At 36.6% G+C, this 13093-nt stretch overlaps 1 protein-coding gene across 8 annotated transcripts in view; it reads right to left on the bottom strand.

Moving 5' to 3' along the window:
* The window catches only part of tanc2b (tetratricopeptide repeat, ankyrin repeat and coiled-coil containing 2b), a 166651-nt gene that overhangs the window by 38009 nt on the left and 115549 nt on the right, over positions 1-13093 (bottom strand). For 7 of the 8 annotated variants that reach the window (XM_051913982.1, XM_051913983.1, XM_051913984.1 and 4 more), the window contains 3 exons: positions 8733-8881; positions 6024-6183; positions 2982-3224 (listed from right to left, as the gene is read on the bottom strand). In XM_051913982.1, coding sequence (XP_051769942.1) covers positions 2982-3224; positions 6024-6183; positions 8733-8881 — 552 coding nt within the window. Of the gene's footprint in view, positions 1-2981; positions 3225-6023; positions 6184-8732; positions 8882-11114; positions 12930-13093 lie in introns of those variants that run through there. The other variant, XM_051913988.1, reaches the window with a different exon arrangement.

The raw sequence follows: 13093 nt of genomic DNA, 5'->3' as shown, positions 1-13093 counted from the left end.
ACAGTTATTTTTTCTTGTTTTAAACATAAACTTCATTTTGACACATTTTTCAAGAAACAGGACTTAATATATTAAGTATATTTCGATTCTCAATTAAATGTACATTGATTTCAGAATTTTTACTAGAGAACAAGACAAAAATACTGAGGAAGAACATAATTTTTATAGTGTAGTTTTTACATCTAATGCATGTAGGAAGGTCATGTAATCTGGATGTGTGCATCGCAAAACTGTTCAGAGAAATCTGTGAACACACTCTCATTATTATGTTCATTCTCTTGTTATGGTTAATGGGATTCCAGCAACCACCAATTTTGAAAAAAGGTCCAAATTCAAAGTGAATGTGGGCTGATAAATTCAGCTTTGATTACGATATTCAGCAATGGCCAAAATAAATTAAGAAAAAACTATATAACAGCAACAGATATTCCAAACCGAATGCAAATTTGCTCCGTAATTTGAATTTTACTGTGGTTGTTTGACAAAAACAGACATGTTTGGATGAAAAACTGACAAAAACAGACATGTTCACAAAGTGAACCTCCTCTGGAAAAACTTGTCCCCTTCGAATAGGGCTTTAATCTTTGGTTTCTCTTACTAATGGTATCTTACAACGCTCAGCTCTCCTCTTGGAGGCCGATGGCAGTCTACAAACACGCATTAGTATTACTTCAGCTCGCTTGGATACTATTAGGTTACATTAAGCCTGCGTTACTACAGGCTTAGCATCGAAAAGACATCCAGACGGCCACCGTGGAGATTTGCCTCATTGTGATTCTGACTGACTGATGTAAAAGACACGTTACGATACATGTTTAATGAGTACATCTGCTCCCACGATCCCTACCAGCACTGCCCGCACTGAATAAACAATCATTGCTGTCTATGACCTAGACAAACTAATGTGCTGAATGTATTTCCACAATTCTCATACATTTACTCACACTCCTGTCATGTCAAACCTGGATGGCTTTCTTTCTTCCGTTGAGTAAAACAGGTGAATTTTTGAAGAGTACCCTGGACACTCTTTTCAATATAGTGAAAGTGAATGGTGACAGGAGCTGTCAAGCTCGAAATTGACAAAAAAACACCATGCAAATATAATAAAGTCATCTATGCGACTCATGTGCTATATTCCAGGACTTATGAAGCAATATGATAACTTTATATGACAAACAGACTGATAATTTTCCTCACTGTAGTTCTGACGTCAAACATAATATGGTTTAATCACAAGAACTAATAGCATTTGGTATCAAATGCTGTCGACGTCATTTTTGAAGTCCATATGACTTTTGTAGTCCATTTTTCAAAACATAAGTGGAGGGGAACATTAATGACTGTGAATAATGACTTCTCGTATGACCATCAAGTCATATGGACCAACTTAAATGCTAATTTTAAGGTGTTTTTTTGTCATTTTGGAGCTTGATAACTCCGATCTTTATTCAATTTATTATATGAAAAGAGGTCACCTTTTCTGAATAAGGTCATATGGGTGATAATGTCATGAGGTTGTGTAAATAATGACAGAACTGCCATTTGTGTATTACCTTAATATGACAAATATTCTGGTACAATAAAAAGAAACATTCATCTTTAGATCATATAGTACGTTTTTGAGAACGTTCTAAACCGCTTGCCGCAGTCAGATTTGCAAAACGATTAATGCCGCTGCTAGAGTTGGATGGTTTTCCAGAGCAACTGCATCCCTCCTGATCACTGAGCGTGAATACCAGCCGTTTTCTCCATTAAGAAATAATCTTTTATATCACTTGCCCTTTTGAGAGCCACTTTCTTTTGAGATAACCATAACTCATTGGCCTCTCTCTCCTCAAAAAGGTTCTTCTCATAAATAAAACAATGCTGATTACTTGGACAATAACACAATCAGCCAGCAATGAAGAGGCGCTGTGTTATATAAGAGACATATCAACATCATCAGACAGATTTGGCTTTTACTTCAGGGAGCGCTATTCCAGAAGGCTCATCATTATTGCTGCTATTAGACGCCTCTTATCTCCTGTTAACGCCACCCCGGCGGTGCAGAGCTAAAACATATAGTCCATGACCCGGGCTGATTCCTTCACTAACTGCAATTTGATGGCATTGAGTGGCTGCGAGCGAACGCACTTGTATGATTGAGTTGAGCTGAAGATAGGTACTGGATTGGACATTGGAGAGTGCATTAACCTGGACACCAGGGCTGTGAGCCATTCAGAATGAATCAACAATGCCTTTTAAATTCCTTAGGAATTAAATATAAGGAAGTTGAATGACATTTAAAGAAACATCTCATTATTCAGTATGAATTACCCATGAAAATCTGGGCTATTTAAAACAACTACGAAAGCAAAATGTGGGCTATTTAAAACAACTACAAAAGTGTGTGTATATATGTAAAGTTTGTAATGTAAAACCCAACCTATTTTGGGTTCATTTTAAGCCAGACATATAGTCATTTTTTAATCAATAGTTGAGTTAAATAAAACTGCCCAGCATGTTAGTCAAACATTTAACCCAACCGCTGGGTCAAAACACATGTCCATATTTAACCCAACTTGGGTTGCAATTTTGCGCAAAAAGCATCCCGCTCGCTCTAAAATATAAACACTGGTTTTACCATAGTGAATCAGGGTAAGGCTGAAAAAAGGAAGGACTTTTGGTTTATTGGCTCATTATTTACATTTTGTTAATTTTGAACAACAAAAAAAGTTGTACCTTTAATTCAAATTCTAAAAGTCATGAACTGAAAAAGCTCAAAAGCTTATATTCTGAATGTTGCCCAGTGATCAACATGACATCCAAATATCTTGTGTTGTGTGTTTGGGATTTGCTGCAGGAAGCTTTTCCCAAAGCAGCGGGATTGTTATGTGCATCGAGTGGCACAACAGGAAATCACAATCATGATTGACAAAGAGATAGAACGAACAAGAGCACACAAACATCCATAACCAGAGGAGGTGGAGCTTAAGACTCACCTGCCACCGAGTTAGGGCGGGGCATGAGGTAGAGAGGGGTGGGGTGAGAGGAATAGTGGGCGGAGCTGGGCTCAGGGATCTTGTTGAGGCTATAGGTGGAGGCGGCCATGTTCTCGTCCACACGGTACAGGCTGGAGTCCAGAGTGGATCTGTGCGAGTGCCAGAGCTTCAGGCTGCTTCCTCGAGAGCCATCGCCGTGTTTCCCGCTCCTGTCCACCGGCTCGGAGTAATTGGTCAGGGTGGCTGGGAAAAGAGGAGAGGCGCTGTCAAGATTTGTGCCCCTTACAGTTCACATGTTTTTTGTCTAAAGTTGTGACAAGAAAATTCTGTTAGAAAGGATCATTTCCCTGGAGGACTGCAAGTAGCTGGATTTGAATATACTGTATGAAAAGTGATTGCACCAATTAAGCTCTTGAAGAACTGCTCATTTTTGCAAGCATCATTTCATTGCATTATCTTAAGATATGTGAAAAATGCAGAGCTTTAGAGCCTCAAAAAAATTGGTAACACTTTTCATTAAGGTTCCATTTGTTAACTACAATACTTAACATGAACTAACTATAATAAACACTTCTAAAGCATTTATTAATCTTTGTCAGTGTTAATTTCAACATTTACTAATACGTTATTAAAGTGCCCCTATTATGCTATTTTAAAGTTTCCTAATTTTGTTTTGGAGTCTCCTATGATAGGTTTACATGCATCCAAGATCAAAAATTTTCTCATAAAATCTCATTGCACATCATCTCATTTCTCAAAAGAGTCTGAAAACGGTTTGTTCAAAGATTCAGTCTCTCTAAACCCCTCCTTACCGCCAGTCTACTCTGCTCTAATTGGTCAGACGGCCCAGTCCATTGTGATTGGTCAACCGCTTACAGTGTGTGTCGGAAATGAAACTCCTATTACCATATCTGAATTTCAGCTCTTCCTCAGCACTTGATACGAACAATAGTGTCAGTTTTTACGTATAAATTCCAGCATGAGTCCTTGTCCTTTTGAAGCGCATGCAAAGTGGATTTGCAGCGCAGAAAACAGCGTCTTCTCGACATGTCAACAACGTAAACCAAACTCTTCCAGGCCTCAAAGTAGATGTCATTCATGGGCAGCCAATGAAGAACATAGACTGGCATTATGCAACTTTGTTACATTGCTACGTAGGCATGTAACAGGAAGTGAGACTGGAATTGCTGACGACTCTCACTTTAAAATCAAAAGTTGTATCTGTTAATATTATTTAACATGTACTAACAATGAACAGTTGTATTTTTATTAACTTTAAAACAAATTTATTGTTCATTGTTAGTTTATGGATTACCTAATGGGACCTTACTGTAAAGCGTTACCAAAAAATCATTTTTGTCATTTTTGCACCACTAATGGCAGCAAGTGGAACTGCATTTTTGTTTCAGTGAATTTTTTATCTGATCACTCGTAGTGCACTACACCTCATTGCATTTTTCAGTGTGAACACATTTATGCTGCGTCCCAATTCATATGCTGTCTGTCCTAAATAGCATTTAAAATTAGAATATGTGTTGGTCCCAAATCGTAGAATGTTGAAATGAGTATTCCAAAGATACCCGGATGGTGTACTTTTTCCGGTTAGAATCTGAAGTGCAGATCCGTGCACACTCTAATGGCTAATATTGCCCACAACCCATTGCGCATTGGATGAGGATCTGATTAGAACTACAAACATGAATAAAAAGTGTTAGATTTAGATAAAGGGGTTTGAGTGATTAATAATCAGTATCTAACCTGACGAAAATATATTTAATCAATGTTATCCAAATTATATTTCATCTGCAACAGCATTTGAACTTTTGTAAAGATGCATTTGATCATTAACTTTTAAATGCATCATTGTGGAAATTGCAAACACATGAGGAGAGTCTCTGCATGAAAGACCTACGACTGCCAGATCAACATGCTACTACATTTCTCTCTAAAATGGTAGGAAATTAATTTAAGTTGAATGTGGAAGATTTTATCTGTGACAAGATGACTGACAGGGCAGTTTAATCGTTGACAGAATGCACGTAACTAAGCGACTGTCTGTTAAAGATGCAATCATGACAAAGTAGTATGTCCCAAAGCTTGCCTACTCTTCTGCTACTCACTCAAAAGTATGGACTTTTTCTTCACAAAAACAGAACATACTTTTAGGGCATAACATAAGTAGGCAATTTGGGATGCAGCATAATTCATAGTTTTGAGTCATGTGACAGGTGGGGAGACCTGGAGGGCAAAACATCCATAGCCTGTCAATTTTACATCTGTTTCAAGCCATGAATATATAGATCACCTCTCAAAAGAAGAAAAATGAGATATGTGAACAAACTGCAAGTTTTGGACTCTTGCGATCCACATACAGCCTCGCTGCAGTATTTCAATCAATAAAAACAACGGGATGTTCTAAAACACTTGATGTGAAAAATGTTAATGTATTAGAAGATTAAATTCAGTATACACTAGGGGTGAGGGAAAAATATTGCAATATTTTGCATGGGGATATCTGTACATGGTTGTCAAGTATCAATTTTTTCAGGGCCTGAATTTCGGCTTGCAAGTATTGTGCATAATTTTACCGTAAGCTCCACGCTTATAATGTGGGAAAAGTTAATCATTTGAAATCTTTCTTTCAGAATGTAATTTCACACACAGCGCAAGTAAATCGGCATCATCACATCTCTCTCTCATCTATAATGTAATAAATGCTGTTCTTTTGAACTTTCTATTCATCAAAATATCCTGACAAAAAAAAATTATCCCAGTTTCCACAACCGTTTTCAACACTGATAATAATCAGAAATGTTTCTTGAGCAGCAAATCATCATATTAGAATGATTTCTGAAGGATCATGTGACACTGAAGACTGGAGCAATGATGCTGAAAATTCAGTTTTGATCACAGGAATAAATTACATTTTTAAATATATTACAATAGAAAAAAAGCTACTTTGAACATTATATATATATATATATATATGTATGTATATCCTTGGTGAGCATAAGAGACTTCAAAAACATGAAGCAATCTTACCGATAATGCCGCTGTCTCTGCTCTCCAGGGTGGATGTGGGGCTGGTGACGGCCTGTCCTGGAGCAGAAGGAAGAGTGGAGCACGGACTGCAGGCAGGCGGGGAGGCGGTGCTGCTGGTCAGGGTGGAACACGGACTCATCCTCCCGCTGGCTCCTAAACCCTGCACACACAACCTTTGCCCTCAGTGTGTGCTTGTGTTTGTAGTTGACCAATTAATTTCTATCAGCACAGGAAGTCCACAGCATGGCAGCAGGAAGCCCTCTCTCTCCGCCTCTGATGGGACGGCAGTGGCGCTCAGTGACAGGCTGAGCCAGTGTCGGTTCGGGTTAGGTGGGTGCTGAGGCCCCGGGCAGGGCATAATGAAGCATGGCACGGCTAATCTGCCCACTCCCACGATTAACATCAAACGTCACAACAGGCAAAGCACCTCGCCTTAAAACGCTCACAACTACTTAAGGTCAAAGAGACAGTCCACACACACACTTTCTCTCTGTAGTTATTTAACACTACTGATTCTTGTGCTGAAGCTCACGAATGCTCGCAAACATGAGGAAAATGAGGCGATCGCATTCTGAAAACTGCTGTATCAACAGAGCGGAATACGAAGAGGCTGTCCTTATGTAATTCCCTGATTAGAGGTAAACTCATCTGAATGCCATATGTGTCCTCTTCTCTGCAGGAGGGAAAAATCATTTTTGAATAAAGCTGACACCTCAGAGAATGAGGGTTTTTACTGTGAAAACTGTGGACATTTCTGTTTTCTGCATCGTGACATCATTTTCATGACAATTAATCTCCCACCTACCAAAAAAGGAATTATCATGATAATAGATTATTATTGTACACTATTTATATATCTTGGTATATATATTGGTATATACAACAAAGAAATTGCTACTATTGTTCACACAAAAAAATTACAAAGAAACAGCAAGTAACACACTGAATTAAACATGAAATTTCCTCGTACTCCAGTATTTGTATTCAAAAAAAAAATTTTTTACAGTGTACATACTTCAAATTAATAGTCCATCTTAGGATTATACCCTAGTGAAAAATAAATATACTTAAAATGTATTTCACATAAATTTATTTCATGCTAAGTATAGTACTAATACATTTACATATTTATGTACTTAATAAAAATACCCTGCAATTGTACTTTTGGAATACTAAACTGGTATACTTAAAGTCTGCTAAATTGGAGCAACTAATTTTGTATTTAATGCACTTTAATTGTGATGAAGTTGTGCTGAGGTCCAACTAAACATATACTGAAGTATATCTGATCGTGCTAAAATGGAACTACTATATACTTTAGATAAACTTTAAATATCTTGCATTTAAAGACTAATATTATTTCAAAGTTCATACAATCCTTATCAGTACTGACATTAAAACACATTTTAGGCTTAATGTGCATGTGCATTGTGCACAAGTAGTACGCTACTCCAAATAAAGTTTAATCATAATTTTTATATCAGTAAGTTTCAAGCGATATGTCAGTAAATATGTTAATATATTTGAACTATACTTAGTATGAAATAAATGTATTTTAAACATATTACTTTTTTACTAGGATAAGGTATACTTTTATGGTGTTTCTGTCATTTTTGGAGCTTGACAGCACCAGACCACCATTCAATTTCATTTTATGAATGAAAACTGTGAACATCTCCTTTTGAGGTCTACAAAATAAATAAATAAATAAATGTGAGTAAATGATGACTTATTCCCTTAAACATATCTATTTATGGTAATTTATTACAGTCTAAATCGCTTTGGCTCAGTTCTCAAATGAGAATTTTAGCTCTCAAAACAATAATTTCAGACCTCTGAACAATTAGTTTCTTCTTCAAACCAGTTTTTTATTTCTTATTCATTTAAACTGCACATGTTTTGGCACGTGTTAAAAAAAAGAGTAAAGCACAATTTGCACAATATCTAAATGCTCTTGACTTGCTGATCAAAACTGATGAGCTTATTATCTTCACAACTTCTTTCAGCGTGTGAGCCATCACATAATGATCCATTATGAAATATTCCATGAACATCTATGACAAGTAATGTTTTCTGTTTACATGTAACACATTGCTACAGAAATAAATGTACTGTATACATACAAATGTGCACATCCTTTTTCTGTGTACTACAGTATTGATGAAAAAGCTTTCAGTTTGGTGGCATTGGCCAATTTACTGACACAATAACTAGGTTTTGAAGCAGAAAAAGAGCCATAGCGATGGAAAAAAAGGTAATATTATGATACACTGTATTATTTTACAGCAAGACTGGGAATGAGAAGAATTACAGAACGAATCAAAAGTAAAACATCTAAACACATTACAGGAGAACATTGGGAGAAATTGTGTTTAATTGCCATGAAAACAATGCCACAATGAATAAAATCCGCAATCCCAAGCTTCACTTTCTTAATATAATTTATTAAACTTGTCTTTTACACTCTTCGCACCAATGCCATAAAAGAATCATTTTTGGTTTCCCAAAAAGAACCTTTAGGTGAACGGCTCTTAGCCATTTTTTCTAAGGTTGAACAACATTTTAAGGTTCTTCATGGAACCATCAATGCCAATAAAGAACTTTTTTTATTAGTGAAGGTTGAAATATGTGAGTTTCACCTTTTCTGAACTTCTTATATATCACAGGGAGGTGTGTATTTATAGCAGGAGGTGAGGTTGAGTGGCCTACCTGTGCGTCATCAGGCTCATCCATTCTGTACTGCGGGCCTTGAGACCCCTCGCTCACTTTTTCTCCGAGTAGGAAGCCAAGACGAGTCATCAACGTGTTTGCTGCCTCGTCCACTGAGGGAGGGGGGCCGAGTTCTGGACCTAACCCCCCTGAAGAGAGAGAGAGAGAGAGAGAGCGAGGGAAAGAGAAAATGAAATTGAGTCAAGTGAAAAGTGAAACCAGCAATACCAGCTCACCGGAACAGAAAAATTAATTATGAGCTTCATGTCTTCAACTATATCATTATTATGGATTCTGCATGAAAATTCAACAATTCAATAAGTGATTTCCCACAGATCTTAAATGACACTTCATCCTCAGAGCGACATCAATCTCCGTCTCTGTTCTCTTAGTGATATAAAATCACCCTGTGGTCTTTCTTTAGTGCTGCTGAATGACTGTGTACAGAGACGATGCTCCAGGACAAGACTGACAGAGACACAAACTACATCAACCAGCTCACACTGCGCTAAATAATCAGCTAACAGCTATGAGAAAGAGGGATAGAGAAACAGAGAGCGAGAAAAGGAACATCTGTCAAGGCAAAGTTTAATATTGCCTCGTCTGAAAGTTTAAAACAGTTAAAATTGCTTGAACTGTGAAGATTGTAATTTAAGCCTGACTATTTAAGCCTTACTGAGAGACAAATAGAGATATAGATGGAATGAAAAATAGATAGATAGATAGATAGATAGATAGAACGACAGAACGATAGATAGAACGACAGAACGATAGATAGATAAATAAATAGATATAGATAGATAGATAGATAAATACATAGATAGATAGATACATAGAACGATAGATAGATAGACAGAACGACAGATAGATAGATAAAACGATAGAATGATGGAACGAACGATAGAACGATAGAATGATAGAACAATAGAACAACAGAAAGATAGATAGATAGATAGATAGATAGAATGATAGATAGATAGAACGATAGAACGATAGATAGAATGATAGATAGATAGATAGATAGATACATAGATACATAGATAGATACATAGAACGATAGATAGACAGAATGACAGATAGATAGATAGATAGATAGATAGATAGATACATAGAACGATAGATAGATAGACAGAACGACAGATAGATAGATAGAATGATAGAAAGATAGATAGATAGATAGATAGAACGACAGATAGAATGATAGATAGATAGAACGATAGAATGATAGAACGAACGATAGAACGATAGAATGATAGAACGATAGAAAGACAGATAGAACGATAGATAGAACGATAGATAGATAGATACATAGATACATAGATACATAGAACGATAGATAGACAGAACGACAGATAGATAGATAGAACGATAGATAGATAGATAGATAGAACGACAGAACGATAGATAGAATGATAGATAGATAGATAGATAGATACATAGAACGATAGATAGACAGAACGACAGATAGATAGATAGAACGATAGAAAGATAGATAGATAGATAGATAGAATGATAGAAAGATAGAAAGATAGATAGATAGAACGATAGATAGCTAGATACATAGAACGATAGATAGACAGAACGACAGATAGATAGATAGATAGATAGACAGAACGACAGAACGACAGATAGATAGAACAATAGAATGATAGAACGAACGATAGAACGATAGAACGTTAGAATGATAGAACGATAGAAAGATAGATAGAACGATAGACCGATAGATAGAACGATAGAACGATAGATAGATAGATAGAACGATAGATAGATAGATAGATAGATAGATAGAACGATTTCCAGTTTTAAATATAAATCAATGTCAATTTGATTATGTTGGTGTGATAAAGTAATAAGCCAAAAGATCCCTGTTTAACCATGGTAAAATCAGTATAACACACAAGCTCGAGTGGTTTATTGCTTTTATAAAATGTATGTAAAATACACAACAATGTTAAATACAAAGTTACATCTGTTATTAATAATTTTCAAATTCACTCTTCTAAGTAATGTAGTTCTTTATCCGAATGTTACGCATTGATATATAACATGATCAGGTGTGTTTATATTGATTTTACAAAAGTTGCAAATGCGCCTCATCCAATCAGAAATCAAGAGTCAGAAGTATCACTTTAATAATCAATTTTGACTCTGTTTTGGATCTAATTTAATGTCCAAAGTAAAATCTGAGTCCTGAAGCAAAACCAGTTGAGAACCACTGACCTAGGCCAAGATTAGTCAAGTTAACATAATGAAAACAGAACGAGAAGGGAGTTTCTCAACCGTTCATTCAAAGAAAAATCCTAAAAACTACAACTGACAGAGAGAGAGGAGAGGAAGGTGAGGATAAAAAAGAACGTAAATGAACAAAAAAACAAAACACACCTGTTCCCTGGCATGCCATTCCTTCAACACATCACACATTAATCCCGAGCGTGGCGCGTCCAACAGACAGTGAACGTAAGAGTGTTTGAACACGCATGGAGTCGTAGGTGAACACACAACCAGTGCGGCATGTCTGGGAGGGACAGTGTGTGTGTGTGTGTGTGTGTGTGTGTGTGTGTGTGTGTTCTTCAGTCATGGGGCGTGTTTATAATGAGTATTCAGTGAAACATTCAGCTGTTGGACTGTCCTACCCGACAAAACAATATAGCATTGAATAAAGATCAGAAACTAACAAAGCTAATCAGAGCACAGATGTCATGCTCAGAGGTTGATCTACAGCTCAGGAACGTTGTTTTTTTCTCAGTTGGTAAATTAAACGAAAATGAAATTCTACAACTACTGAAATTCAGTAAGAATGGATCTATGAAATTAATGTGATATCATAGATCAAATCTGTTTTTGCAAGAATTTAAAGACAAACCTATGAGTTCTTAAAAATAAAGGTTCTTTATTGGCATCGACGGTTCCATGAAGAACCTTTAACATCTATGGAATCTTTCCATTCAAAAGGTTCTTTTCACATGGAAAAATTCTTCAGATAATTTAAATATTCTTTGCACTAAGAAAAAAAAGAAAAAGGTTCTTTTAAGAACTTTCACAGAAAGGTCCTTATGACATCACTGTGAAAAATCCCTTTTGGAAGCTATATTTTTAGGAGGGTATCTGACTTTTGATTGCAAACATCTTCCGGCAAAACTAACAGTTTGAGACATTACTGATGGAAAACTTGAGAAGAAAGACACTTAAGCAAAAAACCTCCAGTTGCTCCTCATTTAATCTCATAACAAATGATATATTAAAGAGCTCTTATATGTCATGATAAAAAATCATTACTCTTACACACTGCAAGAGTAAAATTCCCCATCCCGCACAACAACAACAACAGATAAACCAGACAAACTGCTTTCCTCAATGAGCCTCTAGCAATAACGCATGTGCATGATCTGATGCAATCTCACAAAGCTGAACAACTGACCGACAGCAGTGTCAACATCAAACAGGCGTCTCAACTTGTCTCACAGACACACCCGTCACAGGCCCGTCATATTAACACTCTAAAACATCAAACTACTTTCGATAGACACATCCTACGATCTTGGAAAACACCAGTCTGGGAAGGCAGCCACTGGGTTTTGAAACACAACTTGCTCTTTACTTTTACCTCAAAACTCATTTTCCCATAAGTGAAAGAGTACTTACTCTAAACCTGCATGTCTGTGTGATCCGGCAACAATGACAGATAACACTGAGTCAAATTTAAATATACATTCGAGGGCAAGTCAGACCTGACTGACAGGCAATGCCGACTTCATCAACCTCATAATGACTCAATTCTAAAAGTATTCTCAAATTCCTTCTCAGGAAAGATGTTGAAATAAGCACAGCGCAGTGCCTGAGTCTCCGGATTTGTTGGTTATATAAAACTGAGCATTTGTGTGTGTGTCCGGGTAGATTTTAGTGTATGTTTGTGTTTGTGCGCAGGTTTCAGCGAGAATGTCAGTGCTGGAAATGCGTCTATACATAGACAGTCACAGCAGCACCCACGCGCCTACCTCAAATACACTGCGGAGCTGCTATCTATAGGACACACATCGTGTACTGGTGCAAAACACTCACGTACATGAGCTTTGTGACGTACTAAAATGCATATGTTATAGATGGAACATCTAAGAAACTTCTCATTAGGGAGGGCTGAATATAGCTGAAATGATGTTTTACAGTCTTTTAATAATACTGTACATCTGCTTTTATGTATAAAAACGCTTAAAAAAGGTGATTCGTTTCATTAATAGGAACCACGATTTCAACCAAACAGGCTTTTTTGCTGTTCAAAATGTTTACTGAAGAACTGAAGAAAGGATGATATTTAACAATCTGTGTTAAGATGCATCAATATAACAATAAGTAGTAATAAAAAC

Source organism: Ctenopharyngodon idella, chromosome 12 (genome assembly GCF_019924925.1).
Source record: "Ctenopharyngodon idella isolate HZGC_01 chromosome 12, HZGC01, whole genome shotgun sequence".
In the NCBI taxonomy this organism is placed as follows: domain Eukaryota; kingdom Metazoa; phylum Chordata; class Actinopteri; order Cypriniformes; family Xenocyprididae; genus Ctenopharyngodon; species Ctenopharyngodon idella.
Note: the sequence above shows the minus strand (reverse complement) of the source record. Positions and strands in the feature narration are given on the sequence as shown.